A 24,739-nucleotide genomic window follows, 5' to 3' on the forward strand; every position below is an offset into this window, starting at 1 on the left:
TGTTGTTGAGGCGGCCCGAAAAGGAGAACAGCAGCGCGTCCCCAGGATCAGGATAGGCATGTGTCTCAAAGAGGCACTCGCGTGTGCATCCGCACTGTCCAGGGAGGACGAAGCAACCAGGTCTCTCTGTAGTTCCCGGGATCCAGGCGGGTCCAGAGTCCTCCTCAAGGAAGTAGAAACGGGCACAGAGGCACTCCATGGAAATCGGACTACGTCCGCACTGGGCAGTGAAGCAACAATGGCGGCCATTTTTCGATCCAGGTCCCAAACATTGCAAATCAGGGACTCGCGCAGATCCGTTAGGGCGGCCAGGACATCTTTGGGTGTGGGCTCCATTGTGCGCCGCAAGCATCCCACGTCCATGTCTACGGCAGCCATCCGATCGGGACATGGTCCGTGATGAGGGGTGTCAGCCGCCATCTTCGTCAGTTCGGCCCCGTCCAACTGCACCTCACTGTGGGGACCGGCCCCAGCACAGGGCGCCGCTAAGTGTACGCCCGGAACACAAAGTTATGAGACGGGTTCCCCAGGGAGAGCCACCAAAAGTCTAAACAAATGACCCTGCCACTCCCTGGGGGCTGCCCGCCTGTCTCGGGGGCGATCCTTGGTTACGTCCGGGCACGGAGTCCGAAGAGGGGGGCCAGGAGCCACACACCCCCCTCAACTCCGGTAAACCTCTCGGCCCCCAAGGCTCTTCGACAAGGGACCTGGCTGATGCTGCCTTCAGCGGCACTCCGAGACAACGGCACCCTCCGACCGACTCCACACCACCAGAGGCGGCCGCTGTGGTTGCAGTCGCCGCCGGCCGCCCGTTGCAATCGACACCCTGGCTTCGTCACTGCACGGGCCGCTGAGCAATGGATGGGGAATTCTTCGGCTTCACATCACGCAGGAATCTCAGGAGCAGGTGGTAAGTGAACGCTCCCCTTCTTTTATCCAACTGTACCTTTATAGTTCAGAACGAACAACAGGATGGGCATGCAGGGAGAGAGGGCTCACGGAGCCGAGCGGCTATGCGGCCATTTCGGTTGCTGGCTTGGCTCCTCCCTGTCTTCACTTTCTTGAGTTATCTCTTGGCCTGCTTGTGAAGAGACTAGACCTGCTGGGTCTGGTGGCCCAGTGTGTGTCAATCCTTGCTGCCTTCGACTACAGACACATTCTCCATAAAGGCATTCACAAATCACAGTTAAAAAGTAGGTAGGAGTGTGGCCATTAGCCCTCTTCTTTCACTATTCTCAGACCGGTCTTACATCCCAAATAGAGCCTGTTGCACAGTGAACCAGGTGCTGCTGGGCACTCAGCATGGGCTTGAGTCATTCAAAATAACGCTGCTCTCCCCATTCCCCGCATCCACACCGACAGCATGCTGCCATATTTTTGGTGAGAGCGGGCGCACCCTTCCGTTTGAAGATCACTGGGTTAGGATAATATTGGCGCATGGGAAACGTTATGTTGTTTTGATGTACTCCTTGTTTTTAATGTGTAACTTTTTCAGGGAAGTACTTTGTGAGGATACATAGGATTGAACCGAGATCCAGCTGCAGAATTAGGCATCTACAGTTAGAAATGTTTTGACAATATTGAACAATTCATTTTTTTTCAAATTACTTTTCAGGTAAGGTTTGATACATGTTTATTCAGAATTGAAAGGTTCTTTGTGATAAATGTGTTACACCATAATAAATATGTAGAAGCGTTTGGTTAATGTGTCCTTTCATCATGTGCCTTCAGATGTATGACAAGGTTGTTTTGGTGTGATGATGCTGTCCCTGATCAATCCTTCTTTCTAAAGAGCAAGGATGACTGACTTTTTTTGGAAGAACCTTGCTGAGCTGATGTGACAGGATGTTGTTGTAGGATATGGGGGCTGGATCCAATAGCATGTCATTTAGCAAGAGTGAAATGAGATTAGTAGGAATCAAAATATGCTTGGGTGTTGATCCAATTTGGATGGGATTTTATTGAGTTCTAAGAATTCTTGATAGTTGAGGGTAATGAGTTGGCAATTCTATAATGTATGTAGGGATCATTGGGTGTCTGCTGAGTTATGAAATATAGGCTCAAGTTTGAGGGCAAAATTGAGTAGTTGTAATTCGCCCAATATATATTTTATTTTGCAAATCAGTTTGAAAGTGAGTTTGGGAATTGGTCCCTTTCATCCAGTGACAGTGCTGTTCTGGTAGACCAAGAGTCAGAGTGCCTTAGAAACGTAGAGATGAATACAAGTGGATAACCTGGTCGTTGGTTGTATAAAATCAAATGGAACACTCTGTGAAACCTACAACTGTCAGAATTTTCAAGTGTACTTGTGCAGCTTCTCCGTCTACTCACCGTCCCTCTTTTATTAGGCAAAGTGTTTTCGGGGCAGACTGTCCTATGAGTTTCTTTCTTCCACATGGAAAATGTTGTACCTTTTTGAGAAGCCCCTTCTATGCCCCAATGACATTTAGAGATCTCCCCATCCAATCGCCACCTAGGAAACGTCATTAAACCACTGGTCATTGTTAGTAAAACCACAAATGCTTCCGTAGTGAGAATGGCCTAGTTTATAGATGTCTTGATCATTTTGCATGGCCACACCTCTACAGCAGCTCTCCCCCTTAAGATTCCTTATGAACATGGTAGAAAATCACTGTTGCAGATTTTCCACCGGCTTAGGGGCACTCTTAAGATTCTAAAATTCTACTGATCCCAGTGATGTGATTAAGAATGTGGAATGTATAATCATAAATCCCTTTTCAAATCCTGCTGCGCTCATTTTGTGAATCAGGCCCACAGTGAAGAAGCATGATATTAGAATAGATATGAAGTGGTTGAGGGAAAGGGAATGAAGTGGAACTATTTCTAGAGTTAATACATTAAATCTTCATGCCATGATGCTGAGTGGTGCACCACTTTGCACTCAATTCTGCTCTTCTTCGGGAGCGGACAAGTCAGTGAAAGACATTGTTGGAAGGCAGCTACCTCCAGATGGCTTGAGTGGCTACCAACCCCTAGCCAGTGAATATTTTGTAACCACTGGCCAAAACAGGAAAATGTTTACTTCCTGTCATAATATGTCAATTCTGTTGCTCTGACTTTCACTACTTCATTCTTTTCTCCACTGAACTTTAGGTCCTAATTGCCAGTAAATCCATCAGTGACACTGAATGTTCAAAAGCAGTTGAAATCTTGATTGAGAGTTTGAAGCAGGGACTCTTCAGTAACCCGATGATGATGTCTCAGCTAATGCCAGTGTTGCATCAAAAGACCTACCTTGATATTTCTACAATGGACTGCAGTAATGAGGAAGGTAAGTGTATGCACCGTGCCTAAAATGTCAATGACAATATGTTGTCACCAAAAAATATCTTCTTTGGGCAAATAATAAGGTGTGGGTTTTCTTTCCAGTAGTTTCATGAGTAAGATGGCAAAGCTCAGCAGCAGCCCATTCTTAACAGTGGAGGGACCACCCCGACCCATCCTTTTGGCCGACATGAAGAGTGACTGTCCGACTGTGCAAAGGTCAGCCTAACAAACACTCTTTACGTTCAGGTCAGGCAGGCAGGTGCTTTATTGTACTAGATGAGCAGGCACTTGGCTGAACTTTGCTGGACTAAAGATGCCCAGCTCCTGTGGTCATGACTTCTTCAGCCTGGCAAAGTGTAGAACCTACCCCTCATGAATAGGGGGAGTGTCACTGATAGCCTTGGATCTGGGCGCTTCAGTTTAAGCTCCTGAAGTGCCCTGGGCTGAGAGTCTATCACTGATACCTCGTCACAGAGTGTGGGATGTGGTCAGTATGACTTCTGACCCCATCCCATTCTGTGACGAGTGAGGGACTTCCGCCTCCTCTCATAGGCTGACCTGAAGTAAGCCAGTGAGAGGAGGCAGCAATCCCAATCCTGCAGGAACCTCAAGGCCAAGATCTGTGCTGCTGCTGGTTGTTGTGAATGAAATGATGAATGGTCAAGTAGTTGCTTGAAGCTCTTTATTTCAAGTAAGATGTACAGGAGGAAAACCCCACCAGGAACAGGATGGTCACTGGTCAGCCCTCTCTCATCAACTGTCATTCCACATCCACACCAGGCACACTAACATTCCATTCACTCTGTCATCCAGCATTCAACATTCCACACAGACATCACATACATACTGGCTGAGCAGCAGGCAAGGAGATAACATAAGGCACAACATATCCCCTTTTCTTCAATGGAAAGAAAACACAATAACAAAATACATAGCAATAAAGCAACAGGTAAAACTTGCAATATATATGTATTTAAAATAAGAGCAGAATAACAAAGATAAGAGAAAGGGAGACAGAGTAAGGATAAGCAGCAAGAAAAGAACAGCAAAGGAAGAGTGCAAAGGAGAAATTGAGAGAATAGACTAAGCAAATATAGCTAAACACATCCCCTTCCCTTGGGAACAATAAAATTGTAAAATGCAATAGTACCAATGTATGTATAGAATAACTGCAAAGAAGGCACAACTGAGGCTAAGTACAAAGATTACGTAGGGCAAAAACAGTAGAAAGGGCGTGCGCACACCCGCACTGAATATGTATAGAGACCAGCTCTGAACAACACTACGAAAAATAACCTTAAACTTAAGTACCAGCAATCACAAAAAGCACCAATCATGAAGCTAAATTTGCACCACTAAATTCGTACCATGTAAATAACAACAATTAATTAAAGCATAAAGGCAATACAGACCCATTACTGTATAAAGCACTGAAAGTAATACAGACTTACTGGAATTGCTGTACCAAGCATTGAAAGTAATACAGGCTTGAATCGCTGTATAAAGCATTGAAAGTAACACAGGCATACTGTATGAAGCATAAACGTATAACAGACTTATATGAATTACTGTAAAAAGCATTGAAAGTAACGCAGACTTGAATTACTGTAAAAAGCATTGAAAGTAACACAGACTTGAATTACTGTATGAAGCATCAAACGTAATACGGACTATTTGAATTACTGAATTAGCATTGGAAGTAACACAGACTTAAATGAATAGCTGTATAAAACACTGAAACGAAACAGCCTTGCATAAAAATGTATAAAATAATAATAAATGCAGAACAGCAGACTTACTAATTTGCTGTAAGAATTACTTTAAAAATAACACCTACATAAATTGCTGTATAAATTATTTAAACATCACTGCAACCTTACTAACTGAAAAGCAGCCCAAAATGAATTGCTGTATAAATAATATAACATTGCAGTCTTAGTGATATAACTGTATCAGTTACTAAAGTCTTACAGTCTTATGTAAATTGCTGAAATACCTATAACATAACCTATAAGTAGTAAGAAAATGAGCCCCATATAAATATGAGCTCCATGAAACAATGACAAGTAGAGTACCAATTCAATCCAGAAGATGGCAGTAAGACCATAACTAAATTAACCAAAAACTAAACAGATAGCACGAAGAATGAATTTGTCTCGTCGGTGCTTCACCTGCTGCGACACCTCAAGGCTCGACAGGTCCACGTTAAAAGAAATGGACAGAAACCGGCAAAATTTGGAGACTTCCTATAGCAACGCTAGCGCTTCTCTCACCAAGTCCCAAGAGTATCCGTTCTTCTTCATTTACCTCGCGCTGTCAGAGCAAACTATTAATGGAAGCAGGGAGCTTGTAAAGGAAGCATGAAGACGTGCTGACACATGAAGACAGAAGTGTGCTAGAAGATTATGACCTGTGGAATTCCAGCGCGGGCAGAGCGTCAGAAGAACGCGCTTTACAGCCGCGTTAGTCAGGAGTGACGCAACACGGTCTCCGTCTTTAAGATGGGTGGCGTTACCATGGACACGAACAACAAGATGGCTGGGAAGGAGCGTCATGACGTTACACGCACCCCTCATGACCAGACGCAGGCAAAGATTCTCATACGTCATCATAAGCAGGATGGCTTCACCGAGGAAGGAGCTCTCTGTGTGCAAGGCAGTTGGCAGTTGGAATAACGTAAGATGCCTCATCTATTGTTACTGAAATAAGTTCAGAAGTTCAGACTTTCACACGATAGAATTATAATGGAAATCACCCGTTTCTCAACGGAAATCACTCGTCTTTCCAGTTTGCAGCAAACTGTATTGTACTTATAGGACAGTCTTTTATAAATTCGTTGCTCTCAGACTTCCACACAACTGAATTTTAAATGAAAACAACTCGTTTTCTGTCTTTTGTAGCAAGAAAGGTTGTCAGACTCTGTAAATCACAGTATCAAATCACTGTACTTTAAATTTAAAGGTCAAACAAGTCTTATTGGGTTTGTGACCTTGAGCTAGATCTGGCACTTATGAGAGTTTAAGGGCGACCGATTTCGGGGTCACTGGTGGGGTTTCGAAGTGCCAGGTAGCATAACAAAAGTTTAGAAATGCGAAAGTCCATTACCTTAATTCTCTTTAGGTTTGTATTGCTTGAAGGTACCTTAATTCGCTTGTAAATAGTATGTTGCACGCTGTCAGTTCTTCAATCGTCGCCAAAATGTTGTGAATGAAATGATGAATGGTCAAGTAGTTGCTTGAAGCTCTTTATTTCAAGTAAGATGTACAGGAGGAAAACCCCACCAGGAACAGGATGGTCACTGCTCAGCCCTCTCTCATCAACTGTCATTCCACATCCACACCAGGCACACTAACATTCCATTCACTCTGTCATCCAGCATTCAACATTCCACACAGACATCACATACATACTGACTGAGCAGCAGGCAAGGAGATAACATAAGGCACAACACTGGTCATTTATTTTAATATTTCATGCATGAATGCCCATGTGTATGAATGAATGTATGTCTATTTGTGAGTGTGTGCTGTAAATGGGTGTGTGTATGCCTGTGTGCTTTTGAAGGGTGGGTGTATGTGTGCACACTAGCAAATGCATGGGGTGTGACTGAGTGTGCATGTAAATAATTGAGTAGATTTGCACATGTAGTCTTCCCACCACCCTCCTGCTTGAAGTACCCGCCACCACTGGTATAGCTTTCAATGAAGTACCTTTAAACAGGTACCAGAAAGCTGTAGATCAAATTAGAGGATATTGTTAATCATTAGTCATTGTTGTACTCTGAATGAATCTGATCATCCCCACTTTAAGAGTAAATCCAATCAGCTGAAAACTGGCTGATCTTCCTACCTGATGGGTGCATCTTATACAAGGTCCGTCTATGCACAGTGGCGCGATCACCATTCTTTCTCACTAAGATGCTCTTCAGAGCGGATTATAAGAAAACAATACGGGGAAACACATCAATAATAATTCCCATGGAAATAAAAAAATATATAAATGTAATGTGTAAGCAATATAGGTTTTACTACATCTGTTTTACTAGAAGTGAAAAACTAATTTGGGCTAGTATATCAAAGATGAAACATCACCCTGTAGAGTAGGGTGCTAAGGTTGCCTGTCCAGAAGCCTTTCGCTTAGGGAGCAAGCTGAACTAACCATCTCAGCATGACCTTCACTAAAGAGGCTCCATCAGGATGGCAATGTTTGGAAGTAAAATACTTCTGATCAGTGAAAATCATTGTGAGCCACTAAAGGTCAAGCAAGTTGTGCATTGTTACTAGGCCCCCCCAATACCATCTTCATTGACTTTAAGCCTCCTGTCGCTAGAGACGGATACTATAGTTTAAGCAAAATACTTAGACTGGGGCACTATGACAGTACTGTCACGTAGTCTTTGGAGATATATGAACATGTGTATGGATGACTGTAAGACTGTGCCATATGTACTTATGGTACAGGACATACCTTTTACCATATGTGGCACTGTTACATGTATAACACAAACATACCATCTTTATAAATGGAAGAAATGTAAAGTGTAGAAAAATATTCCATAACCCAGAACATTTTACTGCACTTTAAGTTTTTCAAACTTAAAAAATAGCTAACTGTTTCAGTTATAAGTATTTGGTGTCTTGCATCAAGATGCCTGCTGTGTGTAAGGTCAACACTTTGAAATGGAAGAAAATTAAAATGAAGAGTTAACTCCATCATTGTCCACTCTTCATTCTAATTTTCTACTATTGAAATGCATTGTGAAACATTTTGTTCATATGCTCCAATATTGAGTTAACATCAACTTTTATGCAAGAGTTCAATACAACGGGCCTTCAATTCATCACCTCTGTTCTCCACCATGGGTTATAAAGCGGAGTCAAGCACTGATCATAATCAGGCCCTGCTGAAGAGGCCTGACTAAAATAAGCACATGCTTTCTTACCTTTTTAAAAAAAAAAAGACTTCGATAAAATAAACTTTATTGATCCTGCCTTATTTGACAAGCATTATCAATGACAATAGGTCTGGTTTAAAATGAATGTTCTATGGTAATGCTAAGTATCACAAGTATCTAGCATAGGAATGGATATGTATTTGTGTAGAAGCAAAGAACTGGCGACTTATATTGGTGTAAGCTACAATCAGGTGACAGTTGCACTGTCAAGTCGTACCTAAAAATTTGAATGTAGGTTAATGAATGATTGCCTCCCATCTGTGCTTTTGCTAGAGAAAAGCACCATAAATGATCTAGTTATATAAGACGATGTAATAGCATGTGTGCCCTTGAAAGTTCAACCTCAGGCAGCCGGATAAATAAGCAAAATGATCACAGCGGTGTAGAGAGCCCGCACTTTTTGGTTGAAGCACACAACATCCACCCAATCAAAGCATCTACTCCTGGCTCACAACATTTGATCAGAGCCAAAGCCCCTCTCCTGGTGTTCTCACGTAATTTTCTGGTGACAGCTGCACCTTCAAGCCAGAAGCCAGACCATAACAAGCATTGGTAAATGCAATACGTTTCGGCCATGTGATTAACAATAAACTGTTTTTTGTTGTAAGTTGCAGCTTGGTGAACAGTTGTGCAGTATAATTAACTGAAACTTAAAAACTCTTTGACGATGTTTACTGCATCTCCAGTTGTTTGTAACTGTGACTTTTTTTTATGTGCTGTGCATCTTTGTTTACCCCTTTAACATAAAGAATTGCAAGATTTTAAGTCAGTGGAAGTCGCATCATACACCAATAAACTGTCCATGACATCACAAAAATGAACTCTTACCCCACCCTTATTTCCCAAAAGTCTCCTACTGCAGGGGCACCAAAGGTCGTGCCAGGGTACTAAACTTCCGGCCAGGGGTATCATAGTGCTGGGCATCCCTTATATTTAAACATTCAAACCAACATGCCGCCGCCTTGCAATGCTTGGTTCTCTACAATACGTACAGTGGTCCTGCTTGATACATACTTAGTTTAAGTGCAGTTAATTTAAGTAAAAGAGTCTCCCTGCATAAGAATTAATATACATAAATGGACCAGCTTACTGAAAACCAAAAACTTCGCGTTCATCTGTCTCATCTCTTCAGCACCAACATAGCAGTACTAAGCGCTATATAAATGTTCCAATACAAATACAAAATATTCAATGGCCATATATCAACGTTGGCCAAAGGACCAGGCACACAAATTGTACATAAATCACTGCTTTCATAGCGCTTTAATGCCTCATCTCAGGAAGTATACACTACATATAAAATATCCCCATATTTACGTGTGACCCACAGCTTCTTCCAGAGAGGGTTAGATGTGCAACCAATCAATTTCGGAAAGGTAATTTTCGTAGGCAGAAGAAGGGGAACAACACTGTTAGGAATAAATGAGAGACTTACATGTCAAATGCTTTCTCACATTGATGGGACTAATATAACAACCATCTTTATATCTAGTTGCTAAGTCCACTTGCCTTATAGCTAAAGAAAAGGGCTAACCCTAAATTAAGAAAATGTTAATAATATCATGAGTCAGCACCTGTGTATGTTTTTTAGTTCTAATTACGAAACTAAAATAGCAAATCAGCATATCAAAAGTTCAGTATATGTGAACAATGAGCGAAATTAGTTTATTGTATTGTTGACGTATAAAAAAAGAGCTATTCCTTCTGCATTGCTTTGAACGTACACTGATGAAGATGTGATCGCCCAAAGAATGCCATTGTGTTTCTGTTGCAGAGCTTTGAATGCATGGTCCTTCTTCTGTTTCCAATATGACAGTAAGCCGTGGTCCTCAGATGCGTCTCACATGCACATCTATGGTTTAGTCTTGCAAGTCGTTTCATTATCGGCGAAGAAGAGATTGCCCCAACAACTATAAATATTCATTTAAAAATATATATATTTCGATCCCATTTAACCTTTTTGCAATTGTTTGAAGAAATTGTTGTTCATTTTCATCTGCAGCTCATTTTAGTGCTGCTAAAAAAAAATTCTTAAAGAATGCACTATAGAGCATGTGTCTAGAAACACTCTTCACAACATTCCCGGCACCGGGGGTACTGGTGAGCACGCTGCTCCAGAGGGACCACTAAAGTGGGTCCCTGCTTCGGCCACAGGGGACTGGTGAGTGTGCATTGCAATCGGAGCAGGTGGTTTTCCACAAAGCACACAGAGGTGCTTAAAAGAAGTTCGTTCAAAGCAGATGAAAACAGTACTTGGGCCTTGGGATACTTATAAGTGAAAGACACAAGGAACAGCAGGAAATCGTATGATACAGCAATAGAAATGGAGGAAAAGTAAGTAGCAAGTACACAAACCAATGAAAAGCAAGGGCGGGATATAACCCCTTTTAAGATGTATACTAAATACAATAAATTTCACAAGCACAGTGCAAGTGCTATCCAGGAGAGACCTGAAAAGGAACTCAAGACTGTGAACTATTCTGAAAGTATTAGGGAACTACCAGTAGCTTGCACTTGACTGGTTGGAGATACCAAGTATAATGTGTCTGGTTGTGTGGCTATCTCTGTTTACACTCCTTTTTCTGACTCATCTCAATGCAATCATCAAGAAATTCCATTTATTGACAAAGTAACTATAACGGAGGCTGCTTGTAATAATCGAGCATTACCACATGCATTAACTTGTTCTCTTAGTCATCTTGTTCTATGTACTAGTCATTTTTACGTATCTGCTGCATCTGAGTGCCTCCTTAGTGATTTTCCTGTGGAGTTGCAGACAAATGTTTGCTGGTAATTTGCTCTTGGTGATCACTGGATAGTCAATCTTGCCATCCTCCCAGGACCAGCGAGGGCTAGGCAGCCTAAGTTAGTGAACTGGGATAAAGTGTGCTAGAGGTAACATCCAAGGGAGTTTGGATATGGACATCGCCGCCCTAAGTTTGCAGTGAAAACCACATCACACCCCACCTCAGGCAACTGGCCCCCCATCAGAAGAGATGCCAATTCAAGCTGTTGACCCACGCACACATGGTTCTACACAACCAAAGTCCTGCTTACATTAACCACTGCCTGAACTTCCACCAACCATCGAGAAGACTCCGCTCCACCTCCCTCTCACTGGTCCATACTCCCCGCATCCATCGAAGGAATGTGGAGGACGCCTCTTCTCCCACACCGCAGCAAAGACCTGGAACAGCCTCCCCATGCATCTCTGGACCGTCACGTCACTTCTGGAATTCCAGATAGCCCTCAAGACCCGGAAGTCTCTGGGACCTGCAAGCACCCAGATACCCTGTCTGGTGATTAGCTGCGCTTTATGAATCCTGATTGATTGATGAATGTGTCTTACCAAACTTAACATAAAGTAGAAAAACATTTATAATGCAGGGCAGCCCAACAATAACAATTCCTGGAAAGAGGAATAATGTTGTACGACAAGCCATTTTGTAGTGCCCTTACTAGAAAAGAGAACTAGACGAGAAATGCGTACAAGAATAAATGTGCATAGCAGTAGTGGTGCTAGGACCATTCTTCACAAATACACTTCCTGTGCAGTGGCCGTCTTCTATAATCAGAGTGCATTCACGGTGTGTGTTGGTGTTGTCAGTTTCTTGATGTTCTTGGGTAAGCTCTATTCTTTGGGACTTTGGGCCGATGCTGATTACTGGCAGATGCCTTGTAGGGGCCTAAGATATAATTGTACTCCAATTGGATTTACTAAGTATTTCCTTTATACTTCTGGTAGCTTGATTACGCAGTGAAGGCAGATTAAAAGTTCAAAAGCAGTAGGCACAGTAATAAATTACATTAAAATTCAATGTCTAGTCTTTATAAAAAATTATATGTTTTTATTTAAAAGGGAAATGGAAGGGAATTAAAATACGACTCTCCAAAATAAAGACGAAGGTCCTAGCAGCTACTGGTGCTGAGCTAGTCTCCCAAGCATGTTTCTAGCACAAAGTTGGTACTGTAGTAGTCTATTTAACGCTAGAGTTTAGGGTCTATGTGAGAGTAATCAACAAAACTGCACAATCTTCATATCACCTCAAATCTATTAGTTTATAGGAGGTCTCAGTGCTCATGATCTCCCAAAGGAAAAGGAAGGACGTTTTATATACCAGTTTACAATGTGTCTCATGTATCTGAACTTCGTTCTAGTTTCTCTGGGGTTTTGGGAAGGTAGCTACATTGACTCTGAGCCAGTACTGTGGTGCCTATGCCTAGCTGAACAAATTCACCCTCCTAAAGTGAATTGCTAAGGCAAAATGCCAAAAGTGGATTAACTGGTTGGCAAGGGGGGCTGGCGTACTTCTCAAGTCATGACGTTGTCAGTATACTGGAGACTCCACTGATTTAACAGGTCGTTATTCGGAAAGTTTCATGGGAGGGATCTGGAACTCTGAGCAGTCTGCAGAAAGTTTAGTGTGCCAAAAGGGCAATGGGAAAAGGAAGGAAAGGTACCTTGTACTTGCTCCCCAAAGGTGTTCCAATAGTTTATGGCTCAGTACCTCAGAAGTATTCTGGCTTAGTCAAGAATTTAATTGGTGGAAAAACCCTTAGGACCAGGGCCACCTGTAGGGCAGGATCCAGCTCAGCTTAGGAACATCTAAAATAGGAATTAAAATAACTATGGACACATAATATATTAAAGGCTGTTACAAAAGCTCCAGAGTGTGATCAGGTTCACATAATGAGCCACATCTCTGGGATCCTTTATGAAATGGAAAATATTTTAGAGTCCGTCTTGGGAATGAAAACAGGTGACACAGGCACCCCTTAGAGGAGCTAAAGTAGTCTCCTGTAGGCCACACTCCCTTTTCATCATTGAATTTCAGGCCAACCGCTCACTACTATCGTGTAAGGTACTGGACCTGTCCTGCGACCTGGTGTGCCACAGCAAGTATGCCCAGATTTTGGGCCTGCCCTGGGCATAGCACTTAAAGCAGTGGTTGCACCATATCATATTTTTAGAGATCAGTAGTATGACAAGACCGTTTTTGCCTGTGCTACTGGTGATAGTCTTCATGCTCATATGTTTAAAGTCCCAGTATTATGTGTTTACCCAACCTTGCACTGATGTCCTGTCGTGTCAAATGTGTGTCCATATAAGTGTGTGTGAATATAAGTGTGTCTGAGTAATGGAGGACCGTGGAGCCTTTTTTTAATGTCCCTGGTCTGGCCTAGCACCAGATCATGGGAGAGAATTGTGCTCCCAGATATTGAAAGTGCATTGCCTGCAATTCTGTAGCCAGAGGGAAGGGATTCCGTTGCTGTAATGGGAAGGATGGAGACAGGGCTTCCTTAAGAAATAAAGTCTGTGAGGCCCTTTGTTAGCAAGGGCATGCTGATTTGTTATGTTGTTAAAGTTTATATAGCGCTAAACAAATCACCACTGAGAGGGTATCTCAGCACTAACGTGCATTAACAGGAAGGAGGGAAATGGAAGAATGAGAAGAGCCAGGTTTTAAGAAGTTTTTTGAATATGGTTAAGTTAGGGCACAATTGTATATGTACAGGTAGTCCATTCCAGTGGTAGGGAGCTAGGTATGAGAATGATCTTCCCTCATATCTATGCAGGGAGGGTGTAGCAGAGAGTGCCCACTAGACATTAGGCTGTGCGGGTAGGCAGGGCTGCAGCTTATTTTGTAGGTAGAGGGGACAGGTTTCCAGAAAGCAACTTGTTCACTAGGCAGAGGAGTTTGAAGAGGGCATGCTTTATAAGTGGTAGCCAATGCTGAGATTTGAGTGTAGACTCAGAGGGGTTGTGGGTGGAAAGCTGCATATACGGCGAGCTGCAGTATTCTGCACCATTTGAAGTTTAGCTAGGAAAACGTAATTTACTGCTACCATAAGAGCATTGCCATACTCTAGGTGGCTTACAGTGAGTACTTGAGTAAGGTATTTTCTTGTCTGGCGGCGCAGCCATTGGAATGCCTTTCTAAAAAGGCACATGATTCTGAAACAGGTACCAGAGGTGGTGTTAACTTGCTCTTTTAAAGAAAGGTTGTCATCTATCAGGAAACCAAAGTTTCTTACTACCTTTAAGTTTGAGCCTGGGCAGCGCATGTGCTGCTCTGTGAGGCATGCTGTATTCGAGTATGGACTTGAAGCCCTGCCCACTCCCCGCCCATATTTTTTATTGGCTTGTATCAGTGTTGTTGGTAAATGCTAGCTTCTGATTTGTTAATAGGCTTGGTAGTCCCTCCTCAGTACTCCCTTGTCTTCATTTGTAACCTCCCATGGCGACATCCCCTGTTACCTGTGTTGTTGCTCTGTAGGCTTTAATTACAGCGTCCAAGCACTATTTTGGTTAATGCTTTTTTCAGCCTGCTTGGGTGACAAGCTCTTTCGTAGGGCTTTATTTATTGTTTCCATAGCACGGCACGCCACAGTGACGTCCCCGCTTTTGAATTATTTGCAGCGTCGAACATGGCTGCATGTTTGTTTTTCTATTTTTTAACTTTTGTTTGTAAATGCATCCCATTTGGTGCTCTCACATTATTGCTGGCCACGCCCCTTTCTTTAGACGAGCTGCGTCTAAGGAAAGGGGCATGGCGGCCATTAAATTAAAGGTGCTGCACGGGGCGCTTTTCAAACTAATCATTTGCAATATAATAGGTCTCTCATTTTCAAGAGTTTAGTAAATGCGAGACCTATTGCATTGAAATGCTTGTTTAGGGATAGGAGCCGTCCCCAGTTCTGGGGCCCATAGTCCTCTGGTCATATGATATGGGCCTTACCAAAAAGCAGGATCGCTGTCTTTCTACTGTTTAGTTGTAAGCGGTTGGACGACATCGAGGGCATTTTTTTCCTTACATTCATTAAATCTTATCTTGATAGATTCAGGATTTGGTCCCATCGAAATTAGTGTCCTGAGTTACCATCTGTTGGATGATAGGGGAAAGTGATGGTATCACAGACTCTGTTGTGAGAGTCCAGAAAGTTTCTAAGTAAGGCCTATTTTTTGTCTGTCCCTTATTATTTCTTCAGTTGGGTTGATAACAGGTAGGTGCTGAAGCCTCTAACCTTGTGTGCCTCTGTTGTGGGTTTTCCAGATTGGAGACCATCCCATCCCAGAGGTACCTCTTCTGAGAAGCAACACAAGGGTTGTGCCTGGAAAGCAGACTGAAAAGGACACTTGTAGGAAGACTCACCCAAAGCAGTTCCACAGTATGATACAGTGGATCCATATACACTGTCTAGAAGTTGTTTATAAAAGTGGGCTCAAACCTCCCACTTGGATTCAGTTCCAAGTCCTTTATCACTAAGGAAGGGAGTGCCCCACAGAGGACTTTAAGGTCTGCAGGCTAGTGCCTGTTTGACAGCCAGTCTCACAGTGGTGAAGGGACTTCACCTGAAGTTCATATTTTCTACTGAAAATGCTGTGGATCTGCCTCAACACATCTAGAAGTCCACCTGCCTACTGAAATGAGGAAGGGAGCCTGCCTGGCTCTCCAGGAGGAGAGACTGTTCAGAAGGAGACGGTCCCTGTGCTTCCATTGTTGCTGTGGGATGTCCATTGAGAGCTGACTACACAAGAGCAAACCACTGAGGAGCCACATGACCTGTGGAATAGATCTTTTATCCCGATTACTAGTGTAACAAGAAATCTATGCTCATTTTCAGGCCAGTTGGGGCAGTAACTGTTTGATTGCTTTCGGCCTGATTAAGGGCTACAGCTGTGCATTGGCCAAGAGTCCAGTCAGGGCTGCTGCTGTGTGATTGCCATAGGCCAAGATGAGGGTTCCAAGTGCATCTTAGCCATAGCCCAGGAAGAGGGGTGCAAATGCATGATTACAGTAGGCCTGATGAGGGCTACATCTACCCCCTTTCGTCTAATGGGCACCACAATGACTGTGACCATGTGCTGCCCAACCCAGGCTGAATCTGCCCTCTGCCCAGGTGAGGGGTTACTTCACCACAGCATCTGAAGACTACCATAACTAGGCCCTCACCTCCACCTGTCCCGGTGCTGCCACCACAGAAACTGAGGTCTGGTGAGCATGCTGATAGTTGCAGCCCACACCTTGCCTGCAACGCACTCCAGCAGACTTTTCAGCTCACTGGATTCACTGAAGTGCTGCTGCTAACAGCAGGAGGTGAGGTAGAACTTTTAACGTGCCATCTGTTTTGAGACGATGGTAAGACAAAAAAAGACTGAGCATGCACTTGGCTGTTTCAAGGCATGGGCAAGGTGGGCTCTGGCCCAGGACCCAAGACTTTCAAGAGGGGCCCAGATAGAGCTTCTCTGTTCTGTGGACAGTCTTGTCCTGATGACCATGAAAAATTCTTAAACAGATTGTTTTAAATACAGTTTTACTTTAATTTATTTTTAATGTGGGTGATTTATGAGAGTTTATTACAGACATTTTGCAGAGAAATGTTGTATTTATGTTTCATGCAGCATCCATAAAAAACTTTATTTTAGATAAAAACCGGACCTCACTTATGAGAGGGTGTCACAGAGATTATTTGCAGTTATGTCAGTGAGCTGCTTCTGTGTTACAATATTGAAAATACATGCCACTATCCATGTATATTGGATGTAAACACATTTACGATTTGTACAAATGTGCCTGTGCACTGTCAGTGATCGGGCTAAAGAGGGCATGAAACGTCTGAAATTGGATCACAAGTTTAAAGCTGTTCTGAAGAGGGACCCCCAAAATAAGTTTGTCACAGGGCCCCCGAAATCCTTAAGGTGTCCCTGAACAAAATACTGTAGCTGGGGTTAATTACCAGTAATTCCTGACTTCTAGAAAGGCATCAAGGAGGGAGTAGCAGAAGGAAGGGAAACTGACTTGCACCATTGTTGGCTTTATGTAGTATTTAGTGCAACTGTATGATTAAAATACTTTCTTTCCTAAAAAAAAAGAGATGCACTGGTCTGGGCAATTGAGATGATTGGTTCTGGTGGTTGATTAATGACTGCTGAGCTCGAGCAACCCCACGCCACCTCCCTGAGAAGCCTGTGAATGCTCGCCTTAGCTACCCTCAGAGTCCAGTGCAGAAGGGGTTGTACATGTTCAGTTTGCAGAGCTATGGCAGGACGGGTTCAGGAAATCAGTGGCAAACAACTCAGGATATGACATGGGGTTTAAAAAAGAATCTTGTGAATAGCATGTATGAGTTTAAAATGCTGTTGATCATGCTACAGTTGGTGTGTTTGTTTGGAGGAGTGTTCCTATTTCGAGAGCGTATATCAAACTGCCTTTACAAGGACATGTTTTTGCACAAAATGGGTGTCTCTAGATTAAGTCTGGGTGGTGAACTTCGCTCGCGGAGTTTGCAGAGATTTCCGCACTTTGTGTTATGTGGAGCTTGCGGAGTTCCAAAAAACTCGCGGAGCAGAGTTTTTTCCTCTCTCCTGTTCGTCCTCAAGTTGGCGAGTGTGAGCGAGGAAAATCCACCTCTCAGTGAGATTTTTTGACGTTCGCAATCGTCAACATCAAGTTGGGGCGCGTGGAAAATCTACCTCCCGGCAAGATTTCTGAACGCAGGCGGTCAGATTTCTCATTGCGCATGCTTGCAGCCACTCACGTTGAGAAACTGTACGCATTGAGAAGGCTGCCACTCGAGTAAAAATCTACTCGAGCAGCAGAAAGGGAGCAGCACCCACTTGCACTATGTAGGCAACGATTGCACACTGCAGACAGGCCCTTGTCATTGAAAATCACCGCAAACAGCATTTATCCAACGTACTCCGCTGCTTGCGGCGGAGATGTTTTTGCACTTCGCGGAGTTCCGCGCAGCAGAACTCTGCAAACTCTGCCCAGGCTACTCTAGATCCCACTAGGTGCTGCTGCGTCAGAACACAAGTAGGACAAGGGAAAAGCCAAGGTTTAAGCAGCTCACCTACCTCCTTTTGAACGGGAATTAGTGCGCACCAAGTAAAGATATAAATATGTACTCTACGCAAGGTTAAGATTTTGTAGCAAAGTACTATTACTTTTAGTGGATGCAAACACCAGGTTTGCAATGGGGGAAAACAAAGTTTCTGTATTGCACACCCAACACAAGCTGCAGAAGAAGAAACCGCATTTGATCTACAACGCTACAAGCAAGAAAACTAGTGTTAAAGGAAAGTAACTTGTTCCTTACCACATATGGTACAGTAGTGCCAAATCCAGATATATGCAGTTTCCATGAGGAGTTAGCACTGTTTTCGGATTAATCAGCTTCACACAAACAAAGAATACTCAAGCTATACACTGATGTTTCCCTTGTTCTAGTCCTCTTTTTAGGTTTCGCCTGCACAGCAGTAAAATTTCTTGTATTTAACATATCTTGAAAGTTTCAAACCCAAATTACTGTATTCATTTGCGTGGAACTTTTTTTCTGTTAACTTCCCCTGGCTACACGCATTTACGATACTTCTACTAAAGCTGGGGGTTGGATGTAGCCTTACGGTTAGAGCTGCCGACCTTGGAGCTGGAGAACCAGGTTCGAGCCTTGGCGTCGGCTCAACATCCTGTGATTCTGGGCAAATCAGTTAATCTCCCTGTGCCTACCAAAAATGACTTATGTCTTTGTGTTATGCAACTGGTGCTCATGTAAAGCGCTCCAATACCTTCAGGTCGAGTTTGTGCTATATAAATCTGCAATAAAAAAAGCTGTTAACACTGTTTAAATGCCATTCACTGTGAAGATAAGATCTCTTCCCACGGGAAAGGCAGACAGCTGCTGGAATTCTTGCTTTTATTACTTAGTTGTGTAAAGCAGATGCTATAGCCTTTAGAACTTTTTGGCATTTCCTATTCATGCCTCGGTACCTATCTTTGCACTTTGTAGGCATTATCGGATTTATTTTCTCAACTTAAAATAGTTGGTCATTATTTTCAAATTCTAAATGTTGTAACCAACATTGCACGTAAAAAGTAAAGTTGATATACAACACCTAGGCAACATTTTCTACTAAATAGGCAGCCACAAGTGCAGTTTCTTACTGAAAAGATCATAATTTGAATGGTACAGCAGGTGCCGTAGCACAGGGACCAAAAGTTGTCAGAACTCCTATAAACACATAATATTGCTATATTTGACTTCAAAACAGGCCGTCACAAATGCAGTAACCTTGCAGATTACAGAATCATGAGTTAAATGGTGCAGCAGGTACAGTGGCACCAGGCCTAATAGTTGTCAAACTCCTCTAAACACCTAATATTGTTATATTTTACTACTCTACAGGCAGTTACCCGGCAGTTGAAAGGGGCTTTATTCAAATGGTGCAGCAGGTGTAGTAGTACTGAGGACAAAAGTTGTCATACCTCCACTAAACGCCAAATACAGCTATGTTTCACTACTAAACAGGCAGTCACTAATGTAGTTATCTTGCACGCAACAGGGTCTTTATTTTAATGGTGCAGCAGGTGCAGTGGCACTGGGCTCAAAATTTGGCATGACCTCCTCAAAACACCTACTTTTTCTATATTTAAAAACTATATAGGCAGACAGAAATGCATTTATCTTGCATTTAAAAGGGTCTTGATTTGAATGGTGTAGCAGGGGCAGTGGCATCGGGGCCCAACGCTCTAGGGACCCCACTAAACACAGACTATTTCTAAACTTTACTACATAACAGGCAGTCACAAGTGCAGTTATCGAGCAGGCACTAGGGCCATGATTTCAAAGGTGCTGCAGGAGCAGTGGCTCTGGAGCCAAAAGTTGTCAGAACTCCTGTAAACATCAAATATTGCTATATATAACCATTAAATGAGCAGTCACAAGTGTATTATCATGCAGGCACTAGGGTCATGATTTCAATGGTGTAGCAGGTGCAGTGACCCCTGGGCCCAAAGCTCCAGGAACCCCTCTAAACACTAAATATTGCAACATTTTACTACTAAACAGGCAGGCACAGTTAGGTTAAAGGCAATAGGGTCCTGATTTGAACGGTACAGTAGATGCAGTAGCATCGGGCCAAAAGTTGTCATCCCTCATCTAAACACCAAATATTGCTATTCTTTTTACTACTAAACAGGCAGTCACAAATCCAGTTATGTTGCAGGCACTAGAGGCATGAGTTGAATACTGCAGCAGGTACAGGGGCACCGGGCCCAATAGTTGTCAGACTTCCTCTAAACACATATTACTTTTACATCAATTAATATTATTTCCCTTTTTAATTTCATTTTTTCAAAATGTTGCTATTACTTACCTGCACTATACCACTAGTAACAGAACAATATATTGCATTTTTGTACATAAACAAGACTTTCTGTAACTGATATTGTGCAACTACTCCACAAGCTACAACTTACAACAAAACAGCAGCTTAAGATTAATCACTTAGGGGAAACATAATGCATTTACCAATGCTTGTTACCATCTGCTTTCCCTCTCTTTCCACTTTTCCCCTCTCCTCCATTTATGGTTTATTTTCCAATCTCTCTCTCTTCTCTCCACTCTGCCTCTCTGCTCCACTTATGGTATATTGTCCCATCTCTCTCTTTCCACTCTGCCTCTCTCCTCCACTTATGGTCTATTCTCCCCTCTCTCTCTCTCTCTCTCTCTCTCTCTGAAGTCTGCCTCTCACCTCCACTTATGGTTTATTCTCCCATCTCTCTTTTTCACTCTGCCTCTCTCCTCCGCCTTTGGTTTATTCTCCCATCTCTCTCTCCACTCTGCTTCTCTGCTCCGCTTATGGTTTATTCTCACAACTCTTCCATCTATCTTTTCCCACCCTGCCTCTCTCCTCTGCTTATGTTTTATTCTGCCATCTCTCTCTCCACTCTGCCTCTCTTCTCCACATCTGGTTTATCTCCCAGCTCTCTCTTTCCACTCTACCTCTCTCCTCTGCTTATGTTTTATTCTTCCATCTCTCTCTGTTCACTTTGCCTCTCTCTTTTGCTTATGGTTTATTATCCCATCTCTCTCTTCCAGTTATGGTTTATCTCCCAGCTCTCTCTGTTCACTTTGCCTCTCTCCTCCACTTGTGTTTATTCTCCCATCTCTGTGTTGCACTTATGGCTTATTCTCCCATCTCTCTCTTTCCACTCTGCCTCTCTCCTCCACTTATGGTATATCTCCCATCTCTCTCTTTCCACTCTGCCCCTCACCTCCACTTATGGTGTATTCTCCTACCTCTCTCTTTCCACTCTGCTTCTCTCCTCCACTTATGGTTTATTCTCCCATCTCTCTCTTTCCACTCTGCCTCTCTCCTCCACCTTTGCCTTATTCTCCCACCTCTCTTTTAACTATGCTTCTCTCCTCTACTTATGGTTTATCTCCCAGCTCTCTCTGTTCACTCTGCCTCTTTCCTCCGCCTTTAGTTTATTCTCCCATCTCTCTCTTTCCACTCTGCCTCTCTCCTCCACTTATGGTTTATTCTCACAACTCTTCCATCTATCTCTTCCGACTCTGCCTCTCTCCTCTGCTTATGTTTTATTCTTCCATCTCTCTCTGTTCACTTTGCCTCTCTCTTTTGCTTATGGTTTATTATCCCATCTCTCTCTTCCAGTTATGGTTTATCTCCCAGCTCTCTCTGCCTCTTTCCTCCTCCTTTGGTTTATTCTCCCATCGCTCTCTTTCCACTCTGCCTCTCTCCTCTGCTTATGTTTTATTATCCCATCTCTCTCTGTTCACTTTGCCTCTCTCCTCCTCTTATGATTTATTCTCCCATCTCTCTGTTGCACTTATGGTTTATTCTCCCATCTCTCTCTTTCCACTCTGCTTCTCTCCTCTGCTTATGTTTTGTTATCCCATCCCTCTCTGTTCACTTTGCCTCTCTCCTTCGCTTATGGTTTATTATCCCATCTCTCTCTTCCAGTTATGGTTTATCTCCCACCTCTCTCTGTTCACTCTGCCGCTCTCCTCCACTTATGATTTATTCTCCCACCTCTCTGTTGCACTTATGGTTTATTCTCCCATCTCTCTCTTTCCACTCTGCCCCTCTCCTCCACTTATGGTCTATTCTCCCACCTCTCTGTTGCACTTATGGTTTATTCTCCCATCTCTCTCTTTCCACTCTGCCTCTCTCCTCTGCTTATGTTTTATTATCCCATCTCTCTTTGTTCACTTTGCCTCTCTCCTTCGCTTATGGTTTATTCTCCCATCTCTCTCTTCCACTTATGGTTTATCTCCCACCTCTCTCTGTTCACTCTGCCCCTCTCCTCCACTTGTGGTTTATTCTCCCATCCCTCTCTTTCCACTCTGCCTCTCTCCTCTATCTATGTTTTATCCTCCCATCTCTCTCTTTCAATCTGCCTCCCTCTTCCACTTATCGTTTATTCTCCCATCTCTCTCTGTTCACTCTGCCTCTCTCCTCCACTTATGGTTTATTCTCCCACCTCTCTCTTTCCCAGGTACATTGACCCTACGCAGCAGCTCCGGTACATCCAAGGGTGTGGTTTTGCCTGGAGACATCCCCCTGCAGCTGAGAGTCGAGGAGGTCCCAGGCCTCATCTGGGGGTACACGGTGGAGCTGCAGGTCCCCACGGGTTCTTCACTCCTAGAGGTGCTGACGGAGGCACAGAGGCGGGACCCCGAGCACTTCTCGTAAGGATAGCAGCCTTTCTGTGCAATGTGTATGCAGGTGTTTACCTTAAAATGTGTGTAGAGGAGCAGGCTTACAGATTAAGTAAATGAATTGTCCTTCATTATATATATATATATATCGATATATATATATATATATATATATATATATATATATATATATATATGTATATGTATGTATATATATATATATATATATATATATATATATATATCTCCAACAATGTTCCTGTTTCGCCAATACTCGGCAAAAGGAGACCAGGTGTAGATCTCTCAATCACCTCCGTTCTTGCAGCAAACAAGTAAAGGAGTACAAATCCTCAAATGGATAGCAGAGTAGTACATTTATTTTAAAAGTAAATCAAAGGACAAATGTCCATCCAAGACGCGTTTCGCTCCACTAGGGAGCTTGGTCACTTGAAGCGCCCGGAATGGATTTGCAGTTTTTATAGTAAACACAAACGTGGGACAAACCAGTGTGATACACGCTAATGACGTGAAAACAATAGAGATAAATACCAGACTCTACACAAGCACTTGTTAACTAATAACAAAAACAGACTATGACAATGCAGTAAAAAACAACACAATATCGTGCATGTATGTTTGTAAAATACGCATTCCTGTACATTTGAATAGCAAAATAATCCACATTACTGACACCGAAGTGGATGGTGCTCATGTCCCTGGTCTCGGAAGGATGAATGTTGAAATAGTTCGTTCCAGTATCTATCATTCGACTGTCCTCGAAACAAGCATTGGAAATGCAATAGGTCTCGCAGCATTAGAGTTAGTGCTTTTAGAATTGTTTATGGGTTTTTTTTGTAAATCTTTAGCATTTTTGTTTCCTGTAGCCAATGCTAAAGAATTACAAATAAAAAAAGCCATAAACAATTCTAAAAGCTCTAACTCAAATGCTCCGAGACCTATTGCACTGTGTGAGGGTGAGGGGTTGAGGGTGAGTGAGGGTGAGGGTGGGTGAGGGTGGGTGAGGGTGAGTGAGGGTGAGTGAGGGGTTGAGGGTGAGTGAGGGGTTGAGGGTGAGTGAGAGTGAGGGTGAGTGAGGGTGAGTGAGAGTGAGGGTGAGTGTGAGTTAGGGTGAGGGGTTGAGGGTGAGGGGTTGAGGGTGAGTGAGGATGAGTGAGGGTGAGTGAGGGGTTGAGGGTGAGTGAGGGTGAGTGAGGGTGAGTGAGAGTGAGTGAGGGGTTGAGGGTGAGGGGTTGAGGGTGAGTGAGTGAGGGTGAGGGGTTGAGGGTGATGGGGTTGAGGGTGAGGGGTTGAGGGTGAGGGGTTGAGGGTGAGTGAGTGAGGGTGAGGGGTTGAGGGTGAGTGAGGGTGAGGGGTTGAGGGTGAGTGAGGGTGAGGGGTTGAGGGGGAGGGGTTGAGGGTGGGTGAGGGGTTGAGGGTGAGGGGTTGAGGGTGAGTGAGGGTGAGGGCGAGTGAGGGTGAGGGGGTGAGGGGTTGAGGGTGAGGGTGAGGGTGAGGGTGAGGGGTTGAGGGTGAGTGAGTGAGGGTGAGTGAGGGTGAGTGAGGGTGGGGCACGAGTAAGCAATGCGTATGCTTTCTTTAAATTAGAACACTGCGTTCAACGTTACTTACAAAGTTGCTATCATTTCTTATTACAACAAACACATCATGATGATTATTAACATTTCTTATTACAACCAACATATCATGATGATTAATGTACCCGGAACGTATCTGACAGGTACGTACGCGCACAGCAAAAACATTACTGAAATATGTTATTTAAAAACGTGGTGTAACTATTGCCTAAATCATTGGTACTTGTTGCGTCTGCCTAGGAAGGAGAAAAGAATGAGCCAACATGGGTGGCATAGTACTGGCCAGTGCTAGAAATGGCGAAATAGAAATAGAAGTGCAGGTAACAGCTTGTTTTTTGTAAAGTACAGGTACTCTACAATTAAAATTATTATGATTCTCATGAGAAGTGCAGCTACTCTTTCTCTGAAAATAAAAAAGTAACCGCACTCAGTACCA

At 43.3% G+C, this 24,739-nt stretch overlaps 1 protein-coding gene across 1 annotated transcript in view; it reads left to right on the forward strand.

Annotated features, from left to right (window-relative positions):
- Positions 1 to 24,739, forward strand: part of TCN2 (transcobalamin 2) — a 153,993-nt gene that overhangs the window by 102,397 nt on the left and 26,857 nt on the right. The window contains exons 7-8 of the mRNA XM_086943302.1: positions 3,115 to 3,292; positions 22,546 to 22,738. Of these exons, the coding sequence (XP_086799428.1) occupies positions 3,115 to 3,292; positions 22,546 to 22,738 (371 nt within the window). The remainder of the gene's footprint in view (positions 1 to 3,114; positions 3,293 to 22,545; positions 22,739 to 24,739) is intronic.

The sequence above is a fragment of the Lissotriton vulgaris genome, chromosome 11 (assembly GCF_964263255.1).
Source record: "Lissotriton vulgaris chromosome 11, aLisVul1.2, whole genome shotgun sequence".
Taxonomy (NCBI): Eukaryota; Metazoa; Chordata; class Amphibia; order Caudata; family Salamandridae; genus Lissotriton; species Lissotriton vulgaris.